We start from the raw sequence: 22,825 nt of genomic DNA, 5'->3' as shown, positions 1-22,825 counted from the left end.
TAGTGCTGACTCATCCATGCTGACCAGGTACCCCAACCCAATCTAAACCCACCTGCTAGCATCTGGCCCATATCCCTCCAAACCCTTCCTATTCAAATACCCATTCAGATGCCATTTAAAAGTTGCAATTGTACCAGCCTCCACCACTTCCTCTGGCAGCTGATTCCACATATACTCCACCCTTTGTGTGAAATAGTTGCCCCTTAAGTCTCTTTTAAATTTTTCCCCTCTCACCCTAAACCAGAGGACTGGTTCTGGACTCCTCGACACCAGGGAAAAGACTTTGTCTATTTATCCTATCCATGCCCCTCATGATTTTATAAACCTCTATAAGGTCACCCCTCAGCCTCCGATGCTCCAGGGAAAACAACCCCAGCCTCATGGAGTCATAGAGTCACAGAGATGTACAACACGGAAACAGACTCTTCGGTCCAACCCGTCCATACCGACCAGATATCCCAACCCAATCTAGTCCCACCTGCCAGCACCCGGCCCATATCCCTCCAAACCCTTCCTATTCATATACCCATTCAAATGCATCTTAAATGTTACAATTGTACCAGCCTCCATCACTTCCTCTGGCAGCTCATTCCATACACGTACTACCCTCTGCGTGAAAAAGGTGCTCCTTAGATCTCTTTTATATCTTTCCCCTCTCTCCCTAAACCAATGCCCTCTAGTTCTGGACTCCCTGACCCCAGGGAAAAGACTTTGTCTATTTATCCTATCCATGCCCCTCATGATTTTATAAACCTCTATAAGGTCACCCGTCAATCTCTGACCCTCCAGGGAATACAGCCCCAGCCTGTTCAGCCTCTCCCTATAGCTCAAATCCTCCAATCCTGGCAACATCCTTGTAAATCTTTTCTGAACCCTTTCAAGTTTCACAACATCTTTCCAATAGGAAGGAGACCAGAATTGCACTCAATATTCCAACAATGGCCTAACCGATGTCCTGTACACCCGCAACATGACCTCCTAACTACTGTACTCAATACTCTGAGCAATAAAGGAAAGCATACCAAACGCATTCTTCTCTATCCTATCAACCTGCAACTCCACTTTCAAAGAGCTATGAGCCTGCACTCCAAGGTCTCTTTGTTCAGCAACACTCCCTAGGATCTTACCATTAAGTGTATAAGTCCTGCTAAGATTTGCTTTCCCAAAATGCAGCACCTCGCATTTGTCTGAATTAAACTCCATCTGCCACTTCTCAGCCCATTGACCCATCTGGTCCAGATCCTGTTGTAATCTGAGGTAACCCTCTTCGCTGTCCACTACACCACCAACTTTGGTGTCATCTGCAAACATACTAACTGTACCTCTTATGCTCACATCCAAATCATTTATGTAAATGACAAAACGTAGAGGACCTAGCACTGATCCTTGTGGCACTCCACTGGTCACAGGTCTCCAGTCTGAAAAACAACCCTCCACCACCACCCTCTGTCTTCTACCTTTTGAGCCAGTTCTGTATCCAAATGGTTAGTTCTCCCTGTATTCTATGAGATCTAACCTTGCTAATCAGTCTCCCATAGGGAACCTTGTCAAATGCCTTACTGAAGTCCATATAGATCACATCTACGGCTCTGCCCTCATCAATCCTCTTTGTTACTTCTTCAAAAAACTCAATCAAGTTTGTGAGATGTAATTTCCCATGTACAAAGCCATGTTGACTATCCCTAATCAAACCTTGCCTTTCCAAATACATGTACATCCTGTCCCACAGGATTCCCTCCAACAACTTGCTCACTTATTTAACCTCTCCCTTTAGCTCAAATTCTCCAATCCTGGCAACATCCTTGTAAACCTTTTCTGAACCCTTTCAAGTTTCACAACATCTTTCCAATAGGAAGGAGGCAAGAATTGCACAGAATATTCCAAAAGTGGCCTAATCAGTGTCCTGTACAGCTGCACCATGACCTCCCTTCTCTTGTATTCAATACTCTGACCAATAAAGGAAAGCACACCATACGCCTTCTTCACAATCCTATCTACCTGTGACTCCACTTTCAAGGAGCTATGAACCTGCACTTCAAGGTCTATTTGTTCAGCAACACTCCAGAGGACCTTACCATTAAGTGCATAAATCCTGCTAAGATTTGCTTTCCCAAAATGCAGCACCTCACATTTATCTAAATTAAACCCCATCTGCTACTCCTCATCCAATTGGCCCATCTGATCAAGATCCCTTTGTATTCTGAGGTACCCTTCTTCACTTTCCACTACACCTCCAATTTTGGTGTCATCAGCAAACTTACTAACTATAAGCTCACTCTCTTAAGCTCACATCCAAATAATTTCCAATTCTCTCTTTACAAATGCTAACGGATCTATTGTGTTTCTCCAGCATTTTCCATTTTTGTTCCCCATAAAAGGTTGGCGGGGCAGCATGGTGGCTTAGCAGTTAGCACTGCTGCCTCACAGCGCCAGGTCCCGGGTTCGATTCCTGCCTCAGGCAACTGTCTGTGTGGAGTTTGCACATTCTCCCCGTGTCTGCGTGGGTTTCCTCCACGTGCTCCAGTTTCCTCCCACAATTACAAAGGTCAGGTGAATTGGCCATGCTAAATTGCCCATAGTGTTAGGTGCATTAGTCAGGGGTAAATATAGGGTAAGGGAATGGATCTGGGTGGGTTATTCTTGGAGGGTCGGTGTGGACTTGTTGGGCCGAAGGGCCTGTTTCTATGCTGTAGGGAACCTAATCTAATCAGAACTCTGAACCAGAAAGGTCACATGGTCCAAATGGATGCAGACTAGATGACTGCAGGAAGTAAAGACGGGAATTGTGTTAACTCTGGCCTCAGTCTTGCAATTAGCCTTGGATAGGCGATAGCACTCAAGAACTGGAGGTTTTCAAATGTTACACTCAGTCACTATGGGCTTGTCATCCTAATGTCAATGGCAGAGAAACATTAGAGACAATAATCCAAGACAAAATGAATTGATGTTTGGGAAAGTACGGGTTAATAAAAGGAAGCCAGCACAGATTTGTTTAAGGCAAATCATGTATGACTGACTTGATTGAGCTCTTTGATGAAGTAATGGAATAGTTTGATAAGAATAGTGTAACTGATGTTGTCTATACACAGTTTCTGGAGGCATTTGATAAATGGATTTGTTAGCAAAATTAAGACATAATTGAAGGGGCATGGCAACATAGATACAAAACAGGGTCAGGGACAAAACACAGGTGGTAAAAGCTGATTTTCAGTCTGGTAGGATGATCTACTGGTGTGTCTGGGGGTTTGTATGAGGACACTGGTCATTTTGATACATATTGATGATCTGCATTCAGATACACAGAACATCATTTGAAAGTCTGCAGATGATATAGAACTCTGACATGCCGTAAACAATGAAAATGATGAAGACACTTAGGAGAACAAAGATAGATTAGTAAAATGACATACAAATCATAAATGAAATTTGACACCAAGAAGTGTGAATTTTTATATTTTGCTCGAAAGAATGTAGAGAGCCAATGTGAGGTATATGGTTTAATTTTCAAGTGGGTGCTGGAACAGCAAGGCATGGACTGTATGTAGATAAATTATTAAAGGTGGTAGGAGAAATGAAAGACAATTTCCACTGGCACAAGTTCTGGTAACCAGAGGACACATTCAAGGTGTTTGGTAATAGAAGCAGAGGTGAGATGGGAAACCGTTTTTACACAGCAAGTTATTGTGATCTGGAATGCACTGCCCAAAATGGTGATACAACCAGAATCAACAATATCTTTCAATAGAGACATGGAAGTAAAGCCATTTATGATACTTTGCAGAGAGAACAGGAGAGTCGGATTAATTGGATACGCCTTTGAAGAGTTGGTATAGATACAAGGTCCTGTGCTGTATCTCTCTATGACTCTAAGATAGTTTTATAGCAGGACAAGAGCACCTTGACTAGGGAGGCAAGTACTTCTGGTACAGAGGTCTTCAGCTCTGTTTTTGACATCATTTATTGTAGAAGAAAGAAAAATGAACCAAAGAAATTGGAATTAATATAGCACCAGTCATCACCTCGGGACAATTCAACATATTTCACAGCCAATGAAATGTTTTTGAAGTAGAATCATGACACTTAATTTGTACAAGCCACATCTCAGAAACAGCAGTGAGTGTATTGGTGATGTTGGTTGAGGGATGAATGTTGGAAAGGATTTGATTAGAATCTCCCTGTTCCTTAGGTAGGTCTGTAGAATCAGTGTCTTCTTCTGGCGAGGCAAACATTCCTTGGTTTCATGTATCATTGTCAATCTGACCCTCAGCAGTGCAATGCTGTATCAGTAAGTACAGCTGTGATGCCTAAAGCACTCCTGTTCAATTTTGTAAACTGTTTTGTGAATATTGAAAAGTGCAGTTTGCCGTGAATTTATTCTGTTCTTAAGTCACCTTATTCTTGCAGATGGGCAGCCCTTAGCTATTGGTTAACTTGGTAGGTTTATGTAATTACAACTTTAGAATGGTTTTCCAGACTGCCTGGGTAATATGATCTGAAAGCAGGGGTTGGATAGTGTGGTTCTTGGACTAAGCTAGCCCTGCCCCAAATCCCTTAATGCGTTTTCTTACCACTCTGAGCTGCAACACAAAATACAACACAGGCTGGTGTATTGTCTAATGCTGCATTCTTGGTTCCCCCAAACATTTTTTTTGCCAGTTGGGAAACATGGATTAAATGATGTTGGATGTAGATCTGGAGGGGATCATTGAACATAGAAAGAAATGAACGAATGTGAATGCTTGGGACTTATTTTGACCGAAACACAGTGAAAACCCAGGAACATTTTGCAGCATCCTGACTGACAAATGTGCAGGTATCTCTCCAACAGCTGTCAGTCAAAATATATCCAGCGCAAAGATCTGGAATGGATACAGTGGGAGTTCCGCCAATCGGTGGAGGCGGTGGGCGGGACACTGGGGCGCGGAGCACGCCGGTAGTTGTAGTCCTTCTACACGGGCCCACTTACGTTTCCCAAGGCAGTGCCAAGGGGCCAAAAACTCCAAAAGGGCCGGCTCTGGGAGGCGCTTCAGGCTGCAGTGTGGCTGAAGGGGTGGGGGCAGAGTGTTGACACTTTGTGAAGAGGTGTGTGCCTGTTACGTATTGAGAATGAAGTGCTGAAGCACACAGAGTCCACATTCACTACTTAAGATGTGAGCCACGTTTTGTCAGCTCTCATTACTCTGCTATTATTTGAACTGGGGCGGCTCACGTTTGCTAATGCGTCGCCTCTTTTTATGTTGTTTCATTCTTCTGGGCATTTCATTGCTTCTGCCGTGCGGTGCTGGAAACATATTCACTTCCAACACCCGCAGTGGGGGGATTTCTCACCGAAAAATAACTCTGCAGAATTGAACGTGAAGTTACATATTTTTTTTCCCATTTAAAACTGCAGCAGATGAAATGTCCAGTTCCATTGACTAGAACTGGTTGTTTTGATCGAGAAACGCATGCATGGATATGAGCAGTGCGGATACAGCTTCCACTAAACTGCTGAGTCTCACACAACGGTAAAACAGATTTCAATATTATTTTTAATCTCTGCTTTCATTCTGCCTGTTTGGGAATAAGCGGGCGCCTCGCCACAGATCGCCTTAACATGTTGAATCAGGTTTGCGGTTCCCGAATGTTGCTCGAGGTGCCAAGGCAGACGACCCGAAGGTATTGTCAAAATACTGTCTGCTACTTTGTTATCGATACAGAGAGAGAAATAGCAGCCCTCTGCGCTGAGGAGGAAGCGAGAATTCTGCACTTTTTCCACCATTTCTTCTTGTTCCCTTTCAAACGCGAAACTTTGCTGTTACAGGGTTAAGGGAAATACCGTATTATTTCAAGCAATCAAGGACAAATATTTATTATCTGATGGCAGACAGGTGTTTTATTGTTAAAAAGCAGGCCCACAATCAAAGTGGGCGTAGTGTACTGAAGGCTACTACACTCCATCAATGAACTAACTTGCTTGGTGGGTGAATTGCACGGTTTTATTTCTCTCCAGTGCGGATGTACGGTAATGTACAGTAGACACCAATAGCAAACGCGAACAGTTTGTTTTGAGGTCTCTTTTTAATAGTACGGTATAATCATAACTTTCACTCCGCATTATTCAGAATTTACCCATCCTGGGAATGTTTTATGTCATTCCTACCACCTGTAATTTTCTTAACAATCAATAATAATAATCTCTAAGTAATTTGATTAGGGCTATTATTCAGCATTATGTCTTTGTACACCTAATTGTACCACATTTGCATACTAAACGGTGGCTTGTAATATCTAACGCGCGTTGCAATAAAAAGGAGGGGAGGGTATTCCCCCCTTTGAACGTGAACTTGACAGAGTCCTGTGGACATTTATGTTACAAATCTCTTTATTAGATAACCTTGCTTTTTGAATGGACTGGATCCATTTGATGATTAGACAGATTTTATGAAATATTTTACAAGATGCAGTGTTATTAACATGTTGTTTAACAGTATAACAGTAAGGGATTAATAATGTAATGCTTGAAAAAGGTTTAGCAATTGTTATTTACCATATTTCCATTTCCAGGCTCATTAATGTGCGATACAAATATAAGTTGCTGCTAGTGGAAACTATTTAAATCACTCGTTGTTCGATATTTTTAAAAATCACATGGGAATTTTGTCTAATGCCTAGCTGCATAAAATTCAAATATGTTTTCCCTGACAGGCAAGCTTCATTGAAAAACAGACTCCTTGTTTTTGAAACCTAGCAGGAATTGAGCTCCCCTGATGGGTCAGAGCATAATTACAGTGAGATACAACTAAGCTGTACAGGTCAGGAGGGTCTGGGGTCTGATGTCTGCCCATGCTGTGTAAGCTGCTGCATCTCTGGGTTGGAAATGGGAAATGCTGGCCAACCAGGTTCCCTACTGCTTCCCAGTCAGTGACCTCTGCTGGAAGGCTCTGCACTGATATTTGCTGAAGGTAGCTATGTATATGGCTGTTTATTGAAGAAAGGTTTGACTTTGATTCCCTCCAAGCACACTGAAGGACTGTTGGAACCTATTGAACAATGCTCTGCATAAATCAGTGCTTTCAGGAGAGGGGAGACAAGGGAAGAATGCAAGAGTCAAAAAACTCCATTTGATCACAATGCTTATAGCTTAAATAGTGTTGCAGATGTGAAGCTGATGCCACTTTGAATGTAGTTCAAATGTAATTACCAAATAACAAGTGCTTCTCTAGCTTTTTTCAAATGTTTTATGTTTGCTTAATTCCTGAAGAAGGGCTCATGCCCAAAACGTCGATTCTCCTGCTCCTTGGATGCTGCCTGACCTGCTGCACTTTTCCAGCAACACATTTTCAGCTGTTTGCTTAATTAGTATTGTTCAGACAAGGATGACAGTTATAGTTATGTGCAGTTATTTCAGCGCCTTCTCTCGTCCCTCCCTCAAAATGTTCAAAACCATATACTCGGTTTTGATATCATTCATTGCTCGTGCTTACATAGTTGGACCACATTCTCCTTGTTCCACCACTGTCATTCTCCCTGCCAAGATATTGGTGGAACAAATGAGCATTTCTGCATTGATCCCTCTCTCAGTGAAGCATTGTTCATGTCAGTGCAGCCTGCAGAAAAGGGCATCATTCCAGCAGCCACATAAGGTTTTAGGAACACAGCAGAAGGGGGTTTTTCCTTTGGCAGACAAAGAGAGACACCTTATTGTACCAGCAACCTTTTTGTAGCATCTATCCATATCTGCCGATAAAACCGGGGATTTCCTTTTTAAACGGGGCCTGAGATTTACTCAGAATTGCACTTAATGATAAAAAAAACTGCAGCGCATGAATCTTCTGCTTTCTCATCCAACTCAAGAAGCACAAAATCTTCATATAAAATTCCTTTCGTTTATCAGCTGTCATTGTGCAGATATCATTAACCTTCACAGTTCACCTCAGTGTTGCAGGAGACTGCAATTGCAAACACTTGGGAGGCTGCTTCTGCTGAAAGCGTTCAGGTTTGTTGACATTTTTATTGCCAAGTTGGCCACTCTTAATGTGCCTGTGAGTGGACTGCCTGACAAACTGTCAGTCCAGTTGCCCAGTGCGTCTTAATCAGCAACATAGTGGTTAACATTTGCAAATGTTATCAAGCTCGGAGTGAGACTTGAAGCGGCAGTGCAAAATGTAGCCAGCACTTTGGATTCAATCAGTTCAAACTTTTAAAAGCAACAAATTTAAAAAGGTGGGAGGTGGGGGAATGAATAATTTAATTCTAATACAAATACAAGGGGAGGAAATGAGTTACTATTAATGACCAAGTATTCAATCTTTTTAAGTCTCTCTGACTTACGTTGTTAGGCGATTGCATAGGACACAATGTTTTTTGAACTGAAGGAAAGGACCACAATTAGCTGCTCCTTCCAGAAGCTTCAAGAAGCAGAGTAGTATCACCTTTCTGGAAGTTAATTGAAGCAAAACAGGGCAGCTAACAAGTTGGCTAAAGTAGGTTATGTACACATCAGCCAAACCAGCTCACTGCGGGCTCCCATTTCCCAAGATAAGATTCTCAAATGAAATTACTATTGAGCAGAATCCTCGAAACCTTTATCAATACATTAATGACATTATACTTAATTGAATCACTGGTTTACATCTAAAGCCACACACGATCCAGATTGGTCCTTTCTTTGGAGGGTGGGGGGGGGGTTAATTATGCAGCAAAACGCAGCAACTGATGCTGTTTTCAGGAAAAGCCTCATTGCTTTCGCTTCCGAGACCATGCCATGAGTGAACTGCTTGTGCTGTACCAGCTGGCAATGAGCAATTTTGCATGAGAGGTCTGGTGGCATTGGATTTATTTCACTGATGAAGTGTTTCTCTTCCAGCTCTGCCTCTGAAGATCTGGGCTGCCGGCGTGGGGAATTCAGCAGGAAGCACTATGGTTCTGTGGAACTGGTAAGGCGAGAGGTTTCACCGTGACCGAGAATGACAATTGATTAAAAAGGATGGAAAAGTTTATTTGCCGAAATGCTGCTCTTTATTGCATATAGTGTCCGATTAATTTCAATGCAAAATGGAATTATTGCATGAACAATTTTTCCATTGACTTTATGGCTGTGAAATCAGAAAACAAACGATGTGAATTTGCAAGCCTAGATGGAGAGATTATGTTTAGTTATGTTTTATAAATCAAAATATTAAACATTTGGTCTTTGCTAGTGTCACTTGCAAATTCAGAGCTAGATTTGAACAGTTAATGAGATGTCATGAAAAACACACAATAAGCTGCAGGGCAGTCACAGTACAATATATTTTGCATCCTAGTCAACCTTATGCAAACTCATGGATTTTCATATAAACTGTTGATATAATATCAACCCTTTGCATTGATGAAGTTGAGCTGTTTTCAGAGGTTGGTTGGAAGATATTGCTAAATAACAGCAGTTCATAATTGGTGGGATATAGCAAAGGAAGTCACAATTTGAGGAGCAGAATTTGTACAGTGCCTTTATTCTCAGAGTTCAGTCTTGTTCTCTTCCTGTGTTGTGGATTGGTTCCTCTCTTCTTCCTGTCCTTGTTTGACTAAAACAGAGGTTTTGAACTTAAAAAACTAAGATACATTGCCAGTTTTGGTGTATACTTGATAGTTGCAGATATGCATAAAAGAATTAACTAGTGGTGGAGGCTGGGACAATTGCAACATTTAAGAGGCATTTGGATTGGTATATGAACAGGAAGGGTTTGGAGGGATATGGGCCGGGTGCTGGCAGGTGGGACTAGATTGGGGTGGGATATCTGGTCGACATGGACAGGTTGGACCGAAGGGTCTGTTTCCGTGCTGTACATCTCTATGACTCTATGGCTTGAATTCAGCAAGTGTTGGATTAGTGATAGAAAACATCCAGTTCAAACATGTAACTCTCTGTGGTGGAGTCTTCCTAGATGTTGCATCTCCATTCCAATGGACAAGATATGTGGACTCAGACTGAAAATTGTCATTTTTTTTATAGTTTCAGTTTTCTTGCTTCAGTTAATACTGTCATCTTTCAAAATTCCAATATCTGTCTTCAACCAATAAATTAAAAATAATATTTGACACAAGAAACTTCATAGTATTTGTTGCAAGCAATTGTGTGATTATTTATAAAGCACTAAACACAAATAACTAAAGTTGCAGGGATGAAAACAGAATAGACTGCAAGCAAAAGTATTAGTTTAAATAGCAAACCTCTCAAAGATTCGTGATTTAGTGCTGCAGCATCATAAAGAGTTATAAATTATGATGATTATCAACATTGCATGAATTGCGCTTAACCTTTCTTATAAAATATGACGGCCATATTTTCCCCTTTGCTGGCTTTTGTGGACGTGCATAAACAACAGTCCATTAGCTGGGGAAGGTGCCAATATTCTGAGGATGGCTCCTGTTCAAAAGTGATTTTGGGAAAATTAACAAAAATGGTAAGAGCTTGTTTCTTGCTGGGGCCTTGGTTGAAAAGTCAATCACAAGCAATTAATACCAAATTACATAGTGCTCGAGGTGTAAGGAGCAAGGCACAACACCAGACTTTCCAATTGGTGGCAGGGAATCAAAGGGAGGGTCAATTCCAGCTGACCTTCCTATCTCCGTTGCTTATCTTCTGGAATGTGGATTTTTAATGGGGCTCTGATCTCAATGCTTTGCCACCTAATTAGTGGCTGGTGCGGGGAGGGAGAACACCCAGGGAAGATCCCCTCGGTTCAGATTGCCAAACTTTGCTGTGTGTTCTTAAAAAAAAGTAAGTGGATCTTCATCTCTCTGGGCAGTTCGAGAACTAAAACCTGGAATGCGGTTGCAAGAGATGTGTTCTCAACATTTAATTGCTGCTCAGTAGAATGCTTTTGTCCAAACTTGCATTTTTTCCGATCAAACAAAACTATTTCAGCTCTTGGTATCGACCGCACGGGGCTGGTCAGACCCCTGGCAGCTGCCCACCTGAATGAAAGGCTCAGAAAGTGCCCTTTTTGTAACTTCTGAATGACCTCAACACGACAACTTAGCCAGGTGGGCAATTTCACTTTCCTAGCCGACTCCACCTCTTAAATTCTTCACGAACGCAAGTAGAGCCAGGAATGGAGACAGCTATCCAGCACACAGGGGATTTGTGCCTTTCATTTAGCCCGTTTGCCTCTCACAAATGATGAGAAAATCTGACCCATGGCATTATTTATCTGGATTAATGGGAGGATTCAGAGGCAGCACCACAGTGGCAACGGAAGTGAATGCTCCTCAAAGTATGAATCCATACATGCCAGCCCTCACTATCCACCTGATTCCTGCAGCTTCCTGCTCTGAATGCTATCTATATTATATGGCAACAGCAGCCACTTATTGCCAAAGCTCCTTTTGGATCGCAGTGTGGAAATAGGTAGACTATAAAGTTGGGTGGCAGCACTGAAACAAAAATAAATTTCATTTATAAACCACCTTTAAACTTCCAACACTGACCTGGAAGAGGAACGACGCTGCTATTTGAAGTTTTACGCTAGGATGGAGAGAAGTGATCAAAAACTAACCCATGGGATGCACGTTCAGCTGGCTTTACAAGGTAGGAAACACAGAGGTCCTGAGGTGAAGCTGTAAGGAATCAGATCTTGACAGTGGGAAAAGCCTGCAATCTAAGATGAAATAAAGGAAGGGCCGAGGTGATGTGGCCCCAGTTAGAGGATACTCAGAACCACAGAAGTATTATGCCACAGAAGAGGCCATTCAGCCCATAATGTCTGCACCAGCTCCTCAAATGAGCATCATTGCCAATGTCCAGCTTTGCCCCCATAATCTTTCACGCAGTTTCTCTGCAAATAATCATCCAGTGCCCTATTTGAATACCTCAATTGAACCTGCCACCACCTTTGATCCAGGAAGTGAAAACATTTTATCACACCTCACCCTCACCTTTCTTTTGGAAATCACTTTAAGTCGATGCCCTCTCATGTTTTGAAATCTGCAGGACGGTCACTGGACTCAAAACATTGCCTCTCCTTTCTCTGCACAGATGCTGCCAAACCTGCTGAATTTCTCAATTTCTATTTTTGACTTAGATTTCCTCTCACAAGCAGGATTACCTTCCCCATATCGAGTCCATTGAGAGATTTCGAAAACATCTAACAAATGTCCTGTCAGCCTTCTGCTCTCCAAGGAGAACATTCCCAACTTTTTCAACCAATTCTCATCTCTAGCTTTCTTGGAACTATACCTATATATCAATCCTGTACTCTCTCCAATGCCTTCACATCCTTCTTTGCCCACACTGAATGTCCAGGAATACTACACCTGAGAATCTCCAGGAATACTGCATGGGAGAATCACCAGCAATACTGCACGGGGGAATGTCCAGCAATACTGCACGGGGGAACGTCCTGCAATACGGCACGGGGGAACGTCCTGCAATACGGCACGGGGGAACGTCCTGCAATACCGCACGGGGGAACGTCCAGCAATACGGCACGGGGGAACGTCCAGCAATACGGCACGGGGGAACGTCCAGCAATACGGCACGGGGGAACGTCCAGCATTACGGCACGGGGGAACGTCCAGCAATACGGCACGGGGGAACGTCCAGCATTACGGCACGGGGGAACGTCCAGCAATACGGCACGGGGGAACGTCCAGCAATACAGCACGGGGGGAATGTCGCAGGACAAGGTTGCAGAGTAAATGTGGATCAAAGCAGTCAGTGAATTTTGGTGATCGGGGATTAATGTGATTCATGCGGGAGAAAATGATATGTGAGTAGAATGTGACATTGCAAATGATGATGACAAAGGAGCTTCAGATTGTTTAGAGTTTGTAGAGTATGCAGTCCTGACGTCATGGAATCAGCTCGAGAGAAGTTGTGTTCAAGCTGACAGTGATGACAGTTTGGGTTGGAGACCAAGCTGGAGGATGTTCCAAGGCCAAGTCTTTACCATGCCTATAATGAACAGATAATTGAACTCTCAAATGTTACTATTGTATGAGTGGAATTCAGTATGAATGAGCAGAGGTGGAGAATGCTGGACTCCATCAAAACAGTGCTGGAATTCCTGCCAGTGCACTTGTTCTTCCCAATATTCCAACTCATCTACAGCAATGTCACGTGGGCAGGAGAGAAGCGAACCTCCAACTAAGAACATCCTGTCTCCACTTTTTTAGAGGAGAAGAAATGCTGAAGCTCCGCAAAGCTGGTGTGAGACATGTGTCTGGAAATGAATTTAGAATAGCCTTTTGTCAACAGCAGAAAGATTCAAAGGCTATTTTTGGCTGAAAGTGTAAAATTCTGAAGTATTAAGAGAATTTTATCATTGAGAATGTCTTCTTTTAGTAATAACCAGTAACTTTAGTAATATACAAAAAATTCAACACTATTTTAAATGTGGAAGAATTCCAGTTAAAATACAAAGAGAAGGCTGGTTGTTAAGTTTCAAATTCCAGAGAGATTAACTGTCTGATAAGGAATTGATTTTATAAGGAAACGAATATAACAATATGCCTCTCCATGAACTGGGAGATTTAGCAAAGTTTAAACTTCATTATATTGAAACTGTTTCCTCCTCTGAATGCATTATTCACTACTAATATTAACATTCTATTAATTTTTATCTTTCATTTGGAATTCTTACTTTTAGAAATGTGGCATTGACATATTGGAACAATTGAACATGCGATACGAGGCAATATGTTACTTTGTGACATGTTTTCATTAATCAAATGGTTGTAGCTATGTCCAAGTCAGTTTGGGATTTTCTCAGTTTATCCTGTGTCATTTTGCAAAATATTCTGTATTCTACAATACCAACAAGACTTTACCATTTATGTTGGCCATATGGATTGCCAAATGCTTGAAAAAGTAGGGTATGTTTAACTTTACTTTTAAAATTCTCACCATGCACATAAAGAAAAAAATTATGCCGTTTGGTAAATTGATCATAAATAACTCAAAAGAACCTTCTATATTGTCTGTAAAGGAAGTTACTCATCATCAGACTCTGTCCCACTCTCAGGGTGAGTCTGTCAGTGGCTGTACAGGCCAATACGGCTACTACAAGCTCTGTTCCACTTGGGGCAGGTGGTGGTCATGGGTAGGGATGGGTTGGGCATTGCTATGGCTATCGCTGCTTTTTCCCGGCTTCTGTTTTTTCCCGACGGCAAGTCTTGAGGTGCTCAGCGCCTTCCCAGATGCTCCTCCTCCACTTTGGACAGTCTTAGGCCGGTGCCTGCAGGAATGTCGCACTTCCCCAATGATGCCTTGAGGGCTTGCTCTGACCACCAGGGGCCCTCCTACCATTTTGGAGCTTGGAGTAGAGCACCTGTTTGGAGAGTCTCGTGTCAGTCATGCGGACGATATTCCAGACCATTGCAGCTGATCGAGGGGTGGGTTCAGTGCCTCCATGCTGGGGATGTTGGCCTGGTCAAGGGAGCTGGTATTGATATGTCCTTCTTCCCAGCAGAGTCACAGGATCTTGCACAGGCAGTACTGGTGGTACTGTTACAGTGCCTTGAGATGCCTGCTGTAGACAGCCCACATCTTAGAGCCTTATAAGCAGTCTGGAAACCAGCACAGCTCTGTAAAACATGACCTTGGTTTCGGATCTGATGTTGTTGCCCTTGAACACCCTTGTCCTCAGGTAGCCTAAGGCCGCGCTAACAATCTGGAGGCAGTGCTGGATCTCTTCATCAACAGCTGCTTTGGCCGACAGGACTCTCCCGAGGTATTGGAAGTGGTTTGTGTTCTCTAAGGCCTCTCCGTGGACCTTAATGACCAGGGTTGGCTACACAATTCCAGGTCAGGTTTGTGGAGGACCTTCATCTTGCTCTGAAATGCTTCTGTGAAGATGGTGACAGTGGTCTGGAGTACATCCTCTGAGATTGCACACACACAGCTCAATGACACTGGTTGGGGTGACTTTGGTTTTGGATTGAAGGTGGTGGACGTTGAATAATTTCCCACAGGCCCTGTAGGCTAGCCCCAATCCAGCAGGGAGCTTGACGGTTGTGAGATGAAACACCAGCGAGGTAGATCGAGAACAGCGTTGGGGCAATGACCCCTCCCTGCGTGACACCAGTCTGTATGGGGAATGGATCAGTGGGGGAGCCATTTGTCATTATCATGATTTCCATGTCATTGTGGAGCAGGCAAAGGATGGGGACAAACTTCATGGTGTGACCAAAGCAGAGAAGGATGTTTCATAATGCTTCCCGATTGATGATGTCAAAGGCCTTTGTAAGGTCGAAGGCATCCATGTACTAGGGGAGGTTCTTTTCTCTGCATTTCTCTTGTAGCTGTTGGGCAGTGAAAATCACATCCATTGTGCCCCTCCATGACCAAAAGCCACACTGAGACTCCGGGGGGAATTCCTTATCCACAAGGAAGAGCCGGACCTTAATGATGACTTTCCCGACGGTTGACAGCAGGGAGATTTCCCTGTAGTTACCACAGTTGGACGTGGCCCCTTTTCTGAAAATACTAACGACTGTGGCATCTCAGAGCTCTCCTGGGATACTCTCCTCCTTCCAGATAAAGCAATAAGGGTGTGTCGCTGCACTGGGAGCTCTGTGTCTCTGCATTTCAATGCCTCAGCGGGGAGACCCTCTGCTCCAGCAGCTTGTTGTTCTTAAACTGACGGACGGCCTTCTCTACTTCATGTGGAGCTGGGGCGTTGCTGAGTCCGTGGCGTGTACTGTGCTGTGGTGTGGGATGCCTTCTAGCACGCTTGGATTGCCAACAAAGCCCTGCTTGACGAGGTCCCTGAAGCAACTGGGGACAAAGTACAGTGCTGTTTCTGGAAATAAGCTGTTAGCTCTGAAGGACAATGTTGATTTGCTGCATATGAAAGGACTCTACCACCTCAATGCTCTTGTGAATAGATATGGATTAATTTTGTGGGATAGAAAGTTTCTAACTTATGTTAAGAAACTGCTGTCAATGATTGAATAGAGAAATGAACAGGGTGAAGCAGGTTTCAATTTTCTGCTTAATTGTGAGATCAAGTCTTACACTATTTTGGCATCAATGTATTTTTGATATTGAGACATTTGATTATGTCTAAGTGGAAAAATATTCAGAGACAATGAATATTTGGATAAATGAGAGCTAAAAGATGGAAAATCAGAATAAATTGTTACATTTTATCAATGTAAATATGCTACAAAGACCTTGTTGGGAGTGATAAATAATGACTCTTGTGCAGCAGTTTTTTTCAGCTCCTCTTCTGTCTTTGAAATAACAAAAACCTAAAACATGGAGGTTAAGCAGAGAATTGGAATAATATGTGTGCAGGTGTACAGTTTTTAACAGCTAACATGGTGTATTGGTATTTCCCAGTCATTACTTCACCTTAAACCAGAAGCTGATCGATATTGCAGTATGTGTAAGGATTACGGCTTGAACTCAACTTTAATGAATAACCGTGCTACGAATTTGAAGTTTGTACTTTGGGATAACGCTGTTTTATGCTGATGCAGATGAGATAGAATTCCTTATTTTCCTCCTTGGAGGAGTGCCAAAGAGATTACAGCAATCAACATTTGAGGCTGCTTTTACTAAACTAAATTAGAAGGAAGATATAACATATTTGTAACAAGATCTATTGGGACACTGCACGCTTCTGTCTACTTGTAATGGCATGAGTATATAACTGAACAGCTATCTATTTTACTGATGGGTTATATTACTTTACATGTTGCACATGTGTGACAGTGGTAGACCTTTCTAAACCATTTAAATCTATTAAAGTAAATGTAACAGATATGTCAAGGGAGGCTATATCTTGCATATTATTTGATGCTAAAGTTGCTCAGATGTCAAGACGTTGAGGTAGGAATTAGCTGAGTGTGGCATCAAAGCTGCAGGTGAAATGAAAGACCACAGAATTCAAGGGGAGAATTCTACACTGATGAGGGTCACAGCTATCACAACAGAAGATGGTTGTGATTGTGCAAGCCAATCACCACAGCCCAGGACATCAGTGAAGGGCCAGGACCACTCAGCTCCTGACATCATTACAGTCTTGGTTCACACATGAGCATAAGTCCCAGAGGTGACGTGAAAGTGGCTGCCCATGTACCAAGGCTACATTTGACTCAATGTGGCATCATGGAGCCCTAGTGAAACTGGAGCCTGTGGAAATCAGGAGGAAGACTCTTTGCTGATTGGAGCCATACCAGGCGCAAATGAAGGTTGTTGTGGTGGTTGGAGGTCAGTCATCTCAGCTCTAGGGACATCTCTGCAGAAGTTCCTCAGGGAAGTGTCCTTGGTCCAGCCATCTTCAGCTGCTTCCTCAATGACATTCTCTCCATCATAAGGTCAGAAGTGGAATGTTTGGCGATGACTGCACGACATTCGGTACCATTGTGACTCCCCATCTTCAACAATCACTCCTTTCACTGCTGATCTATCATGTACCACCTACAAAATGCAATACAGCTATTTGTCCTGGTTCTTTCTAAAGTACCTGACAAACACATGACCTCTCCTACCAGGAAGAAGTGAGGAGGACTTCTCAGGGTCACATGGGTTGGGTGTGCCTTTGACATGTCTGGCATCTAGGTCAACACCTAGGATTGTCTGTTTTTGTGTTTTCTGATCTCTTTCACCACGGAGAAGTCTGATTTCACAAAGTAACTTGCCAGAGGGCAGTTAGAGTTCAATCTCTTCGTAGTGGGACCAGTTTACTGGACTTAAGTTCAATTTTCCAATTGATAGTGCTGGGATCTGAATGTTTGATCAATGAGCTCTTTATGACCCGTGTATGCTTGGCTGTGTGCCTCTTTTAACAATTGTGTAGTGCAACAAACCTGCCACAGGCAGCAATCAGAAGTTTGAGAGAACATTGTTCTTGCTGTCCGGTTTGCTGGTCTCTGTATTTGTGGGCCCACTCATTGTAAACCCCAAACACCAGGAGTGGAAGTGAATGGAATCCAGTGGAACATTTCAATATTGTCCAAAAGCATTTTGAGGCAGACCAGGCAGCTTATATCTCATTGGATTGAGCTTCACCTCCTCTACATTGAGCAATTGTCTGCGCAACTTCCATTTCGGACTATTATTTGATTTTGTTATGGCTTACATTTTGTATGACAGGTAATCTTATGTATTTCCCTTCTTTAAACTTGTTATTGTTTTCATTTTTTGATCAGGCTTTTCTCTAAAGACAAGCTTTTGGTTTTTCTATATTTCCTGTTTGCCCACTGCCTTAGGAATGAAAGCTTTGTGGGAAACCCATGAAAATAAGTTGAACTGTCATTGGACAATTCATTTGTATGGGTGTTATTTCTCCTTTCTGCTGTGGGAATCTATAATTCTTGTTGCTTTTTGGAGCTGTTTTCCTCCCTGTTGTTATGACAAGACCCGACCCCCTCAAAGTATTTTAAGAAGCTAGCCTAGACCCTAACCTCTTATTTTATGGGTAGATGTGAAATGCTGTGTTCCAGATGCAATATGACTGGTCAAACCACTTGACGTTAAGCAAAACATAATTTATTTAAGCACTATAATTAAAATAGCAAACTAAAGAAAGACAAACTTAGAATGACTTAACTCTATTGGAAAATTTAACAGACTAATAGTTACAGTAACTATTACGAGTCGACTGTTTCAATATAGTAACATCCCATAAATACACCGCTTGACAAAAAGACAAACTCAGACACAGATTCTTGCATGCAGTTCTCCAATGCAGGAAGTAAAACCATCAAGAGAAAATTCAGAGAGAGTAGCAGCTACGAGACATTCACTGAAGCGTCCAACATTTTGGAGACCCCAATTGCTTCTGCTTAAACCTAAACCTAAAAACTAGAGAACTTGGTCTGTGAGAGCTGGCCCATCCACCTGCTTTCATTGTTCCAACTTCAAAACAACCCCAAGGCCTTACAGATTGTTTACTTTCCTGAAGACAGCTTGCCATCTCTGCCTTACGATCTCTTTTCTAAAATAAATCAGGATAGAATAACCTTTCATCACCACACTGTGTTTCTTATGTGTTCCACTCTCCTCTTCCTTTACTATCCTTATCACTTTCACCTTCTTGGTCTTCACACTTCCCAAACCAATTTGCTGAGCAAAAGTGAGGATTGCAGATGCTGGAAACCAGAATCTAGATCAGAGTGGTGCTGGAAAAGCACAGCAGGTCAGGCAGCATCCGAGGAGCAGGAAATTGACGTTTCGGGCAAAAGCCCTTCAATCAGGAATTTGCTGCTGACCAGATCTTGACTTCATGGGCAGCTTGGCACACGAATGCTGTATTAGCAACATTGTTTGAAAATACACAAACTGTTCTATTGTGGACTGTTGCCAGCACCCTTTTGTGCAATTACCTGGCGTAGGTTCACAGTCCCTCATTGTTATTGTAATTGTGCGTAACTTCAGTCTGCTGCATTGTATTAGAATAAATGCTGAATCAATATTTTTGCGAATTAAATAGAGCAGGTTATGGGTTAGAGACTTACTAAATGTAATGGGAAGGAAAATATACAAGAGATTTAAATGAGGACAAACACTTAGAGTCAAATTGGTGGGATATTTCAGTCGTGATTTCTATTATAAGCTTGTGGTAGAGAAAGAAATGAAACTAAAGATATTGCATTCATTGACAGACCTAATGACCTTCACAAGATTGTTCCCAAATGGCCTACTGTTGAGGAGAGATTCGGATGAGTTCCTCCTTATGATGGTCTTGTTAAATAATAAGGTTGCTTTTGAGAAGGTAACATCGATAGCTACTTTTAAGGGATGCATCCTGGATTAATCAGTTAAAATGTTGTGGATTTGTCCAGTGTCCTAGATGAGCCAACTTCTACATTTTGATTCTCTCCTGCAAGGAACCAGTGCATCCGGGAGAAAGTGCATCCTGTAAAATTACGTTTCCTTTGATTTAAACAAAACACTGAAGATGGAACCTGACAGTATCAAGATAATTGTGAAACTTTATGCACCAAATATTAAATATATTTAGAAGAGCTACATCACATAAATGTTGTCCAGTGCAGGCCCAGTGATCGGGTTGGACTCTGACTTATAGCTGGAGTGTTTCGGATGCACAAAGTGACTAACCACCTGATGAAGGAGCGGCGCTCCGAAATCTAATGCTTCCAAATAAACCTGTTGGATTATAACCTGGTTTTTAACTAAATTTTGAAGGAATTTCTTTCACAAACTGTGAACCTGTCAAAGGAGTGTCAACATGTAACCACCAATAGTGGTGGCATTTAAAGACAGCATTGGATGTATTAGTTAATAGCGTACTACATGATGTATGAGGCTAATCAGTAACAGCTATTTGAATATGTCGCCATCACTGACGTTGAGTTACTGGATATCACATTTGCAAGTTAAGTTGGCGTACGTACCACTATTTAATCAAATGCATTCAGTTTGTGCTGTCATTGTTGTTAATATATTCTGGTTACTGCTTCAAAGTGAGGTGATTGATCGGGTCCTTTTTCCCATCATCTGTTTTGCGAACACAATATCTTTGTTGTGAGATTGTATTTCCAGTGTTGTATATCTCTATGTTTGGACTAATTGAATACATGAAAGTGACCAAAGATATTAAAATAAATTAAATTGGTTAGTTAAAGTGAATGAATGAAAGTTTCATTTAAAGAACTCTCATCCCCACTGACCCATAGTATTTATACCAACTGCTAATATTCATTGAAAGCCATCATGGTGGAACAATGGAGTATATAGGCAAAGCATACCCCATAAAACTATTAATTTTATCTGTCAGATTTGTGATTCCTTTCATTACAGTGGACTGAACTAATAAGAACATAAGAACTCAGAGCAGGAGCAAGTCCTCTGGCCCCTCAAGCCCGCTCTGCAATTCAATACGATCATGGCTGATCCTTTCATGGACTCAGCTCCCCCTTCCCCTTCCGATCACCATAACCCTTAATTCCTTTACTATTCAAAAATCTATCTACCTTTGCATTAAAATCATTTAACAAGGTAGCCTCAACTGCTTCACTGGGCAGTCAATTCCACAGATTCACAACCCTTTGGGTAAAAATGTTCCTCCTCAGCTCAGTCCGAAATCTGCTCTCCCTTATTTGGAGGCTATGCCCCCAGTTCTACTTTCACTCACCAGTGGACCAACCTCCCGACTTCCACCTTATCTATTCCCTCCATAGTTTTATATGTTTCTATCAGATTATCCCCTCATTTTTCTCACCAGTTCTCTTCAAACTGAGACCCTTGAATGAAACCAACTAATTGGTGAAAGGATGAAAGTGGTTCAGGAAGCTCTCAGATCCACACAAGTGGCTTGGGCCATTTCACTCCTGTTTTACTTGACATTTGTCTGTGAAAGTGATTTCCTTAATTGGTGTCTTATGTAATTCTTTTTTTGGAGTCCAAATTCTCATTAAAAGGTCCATGACAAAAGTTCCCACAAAAGTACAAATGGAGATGGTTATATAGTAGACCAACTTACAATGGCACAGAACAAGATGTTCACCATGTTGTGCGATGAAGCCAAGGTTTGTGTTTGGTGGAGAAGGTGTGGTTACCTTGTCTGAGATGGCTATTGCACTTTTAATGCCAAACTCCAAATCATTGCCAGTTTGCTTGTCAGTTTGCAGTGAATTGAAGTTAAAGAGAGAGGGCAGAGTTACTTACTGTAGAGTTTACAAGAATCGCAGGATGGGACCTTACAGAAAGTAGGATTTCATGGAGAGTGGTTCCAGTGAAAGACAAAGATTGTTCCAGTGTGACATAAGAATAAGTTCTCTGTGAAATAATGAAGAGATGTGAAATGAATTCAAATATCCCAGGGCTACTCCAGTGAGTGTCTTAATTTATACCGATGAAGTCTTACCTTTATGGTACAGAATGTGCCACAAAGCATTTTTAAAATATTGGCACTGAGCTACTCCAGTGGAGAATTGCCTGAGCATCAAAACTTACAGCACAGATTCTGAGCACTATCTCAGTGAAACGTTTTGCTCTTGAAAGTGTCAAATCAAAGCACAAGATGTTCACCATAATGTATAAACTGTGTTTAATTTATATGATGAAGCCAAAGTTTGTGTTCAGCGGAGAAGGTGTGGTTACCTTGTCTGAGATGGCTATTGCACTTCTAATGCCAAACTCCAAATGGTTGCCAATTTGCTTGTCAGTTTGCAGAGAACTGCCTGAGCATCAAGACTTACAGCTCATATTCTGAGCACTATCTCAGTGAAACGTTTTGCTCTTGAAAGTGTCAAATCAATGTGTAGATCTGCTCTGTCTGACACTGAGGCTCAAGATTCTGTCACAGAATTAGAAACAGGTTTCAGTAAAAGACTGCAACTCCATGCATGTTTGAACTTGTGTGGATAGGTGTGCCTGACTGCACCTTATCACTGCAGGAGTAATTTTAAATTACAGGGAGAACATCACAAGTTATAAATAATATGTTTCTTTTATCAAAATTGACTGAGCTTTGATTATTATTAGTTGTTGGGATAATTGCAATTTTTGTAACATAGTAACTATTAATAAATTAAAGAACTGGGAAGTGGAGTTTTGTTGACAGAATTTTAGGACCAAAGTTCCCACAGGGTACACTGAAAATACCTCTGCCATTCGACCTGGTATTTTAGTTAATTTAAGATCTCTTATCATAGTGGAGTGTGAAAGACTGCTGATGTTGTACTGTCGGTACTGTGCTTGATGCAAATAGAACAATGTCCCAGGAGCTGCCTCGGGCAGTGGGTTGGGTTGGGTGGGGAGTTTTTGGATCACTCACCCAGAATCCAGCATGTCCTGTGAAAGGACAATAAATCTTGCACTTCTTTATTCATTCATGGGAGATGGGGCATCACTAGTAAAGTCAGAGTTTGTTGTGCATCCTTAATTGCC

At 42.0% G+C, this 22,825-nt stretch overlaps 1 protein-coding gene across 8 annotated transcripts in view; it reads left to right on the top strand.

Moving 5' to 3' along the window:
* Positions 1–22,825, top strand: part of garnl3 (GTPase activating Rap/RanGAP domain like 3) — a 443,924-nt gene that overhangs the window by 60,077 nt on the left and 361,022 nt on the right. For 5 of the 8 annotated variants that reach the window (XM_072565743.1, XM_072565740.1, XM_072565741.1 and 2 more), the window contains exons 1-2: positions 5,571–5,658; positions 8,849–8,918. In XM_072565743.1, the coding sequence (XP_072421844.1) occupies positions 5,597–5,658; positions 8,849–8,918 (132 nt within the window). In that variant the 5' untranslated portion in view covers positions 5,571–5,596. Of the gene's footprint in view, positions 1–5,118; positions 5,508–5,570; positions 5,659–8,848; positions 8,919–22,825 lie in introns of those variants that run through there. The other 3 variants (XM_072565744.1, XM_072565738.1, XM_072565739.1) reach the window with 2 other exon arrangements.

Source organism: Chiloscyllium punctatum, chromosome 49 (genome assembly GCF_047496795.1).
Source record: "Chiloscyllium punctatum isolate Juve2018m chromosome 49, sChiPun1.3, whole genome shotgun sequence".
Classification (NCBI taxonomy): domain Eukaryota; kingdom Metazoa; phylum Chordata; class Chondrichthyes; order Orectolobiformes; family Hemiscylliidae; genus Chiloscyllium; species Chiloscyllium punctatum.
The sequence above is the reverse complement of the archived record's forward strand: the minus strand, read 5'-3'. Positions and strand labels throughout refer to the sequence as shown.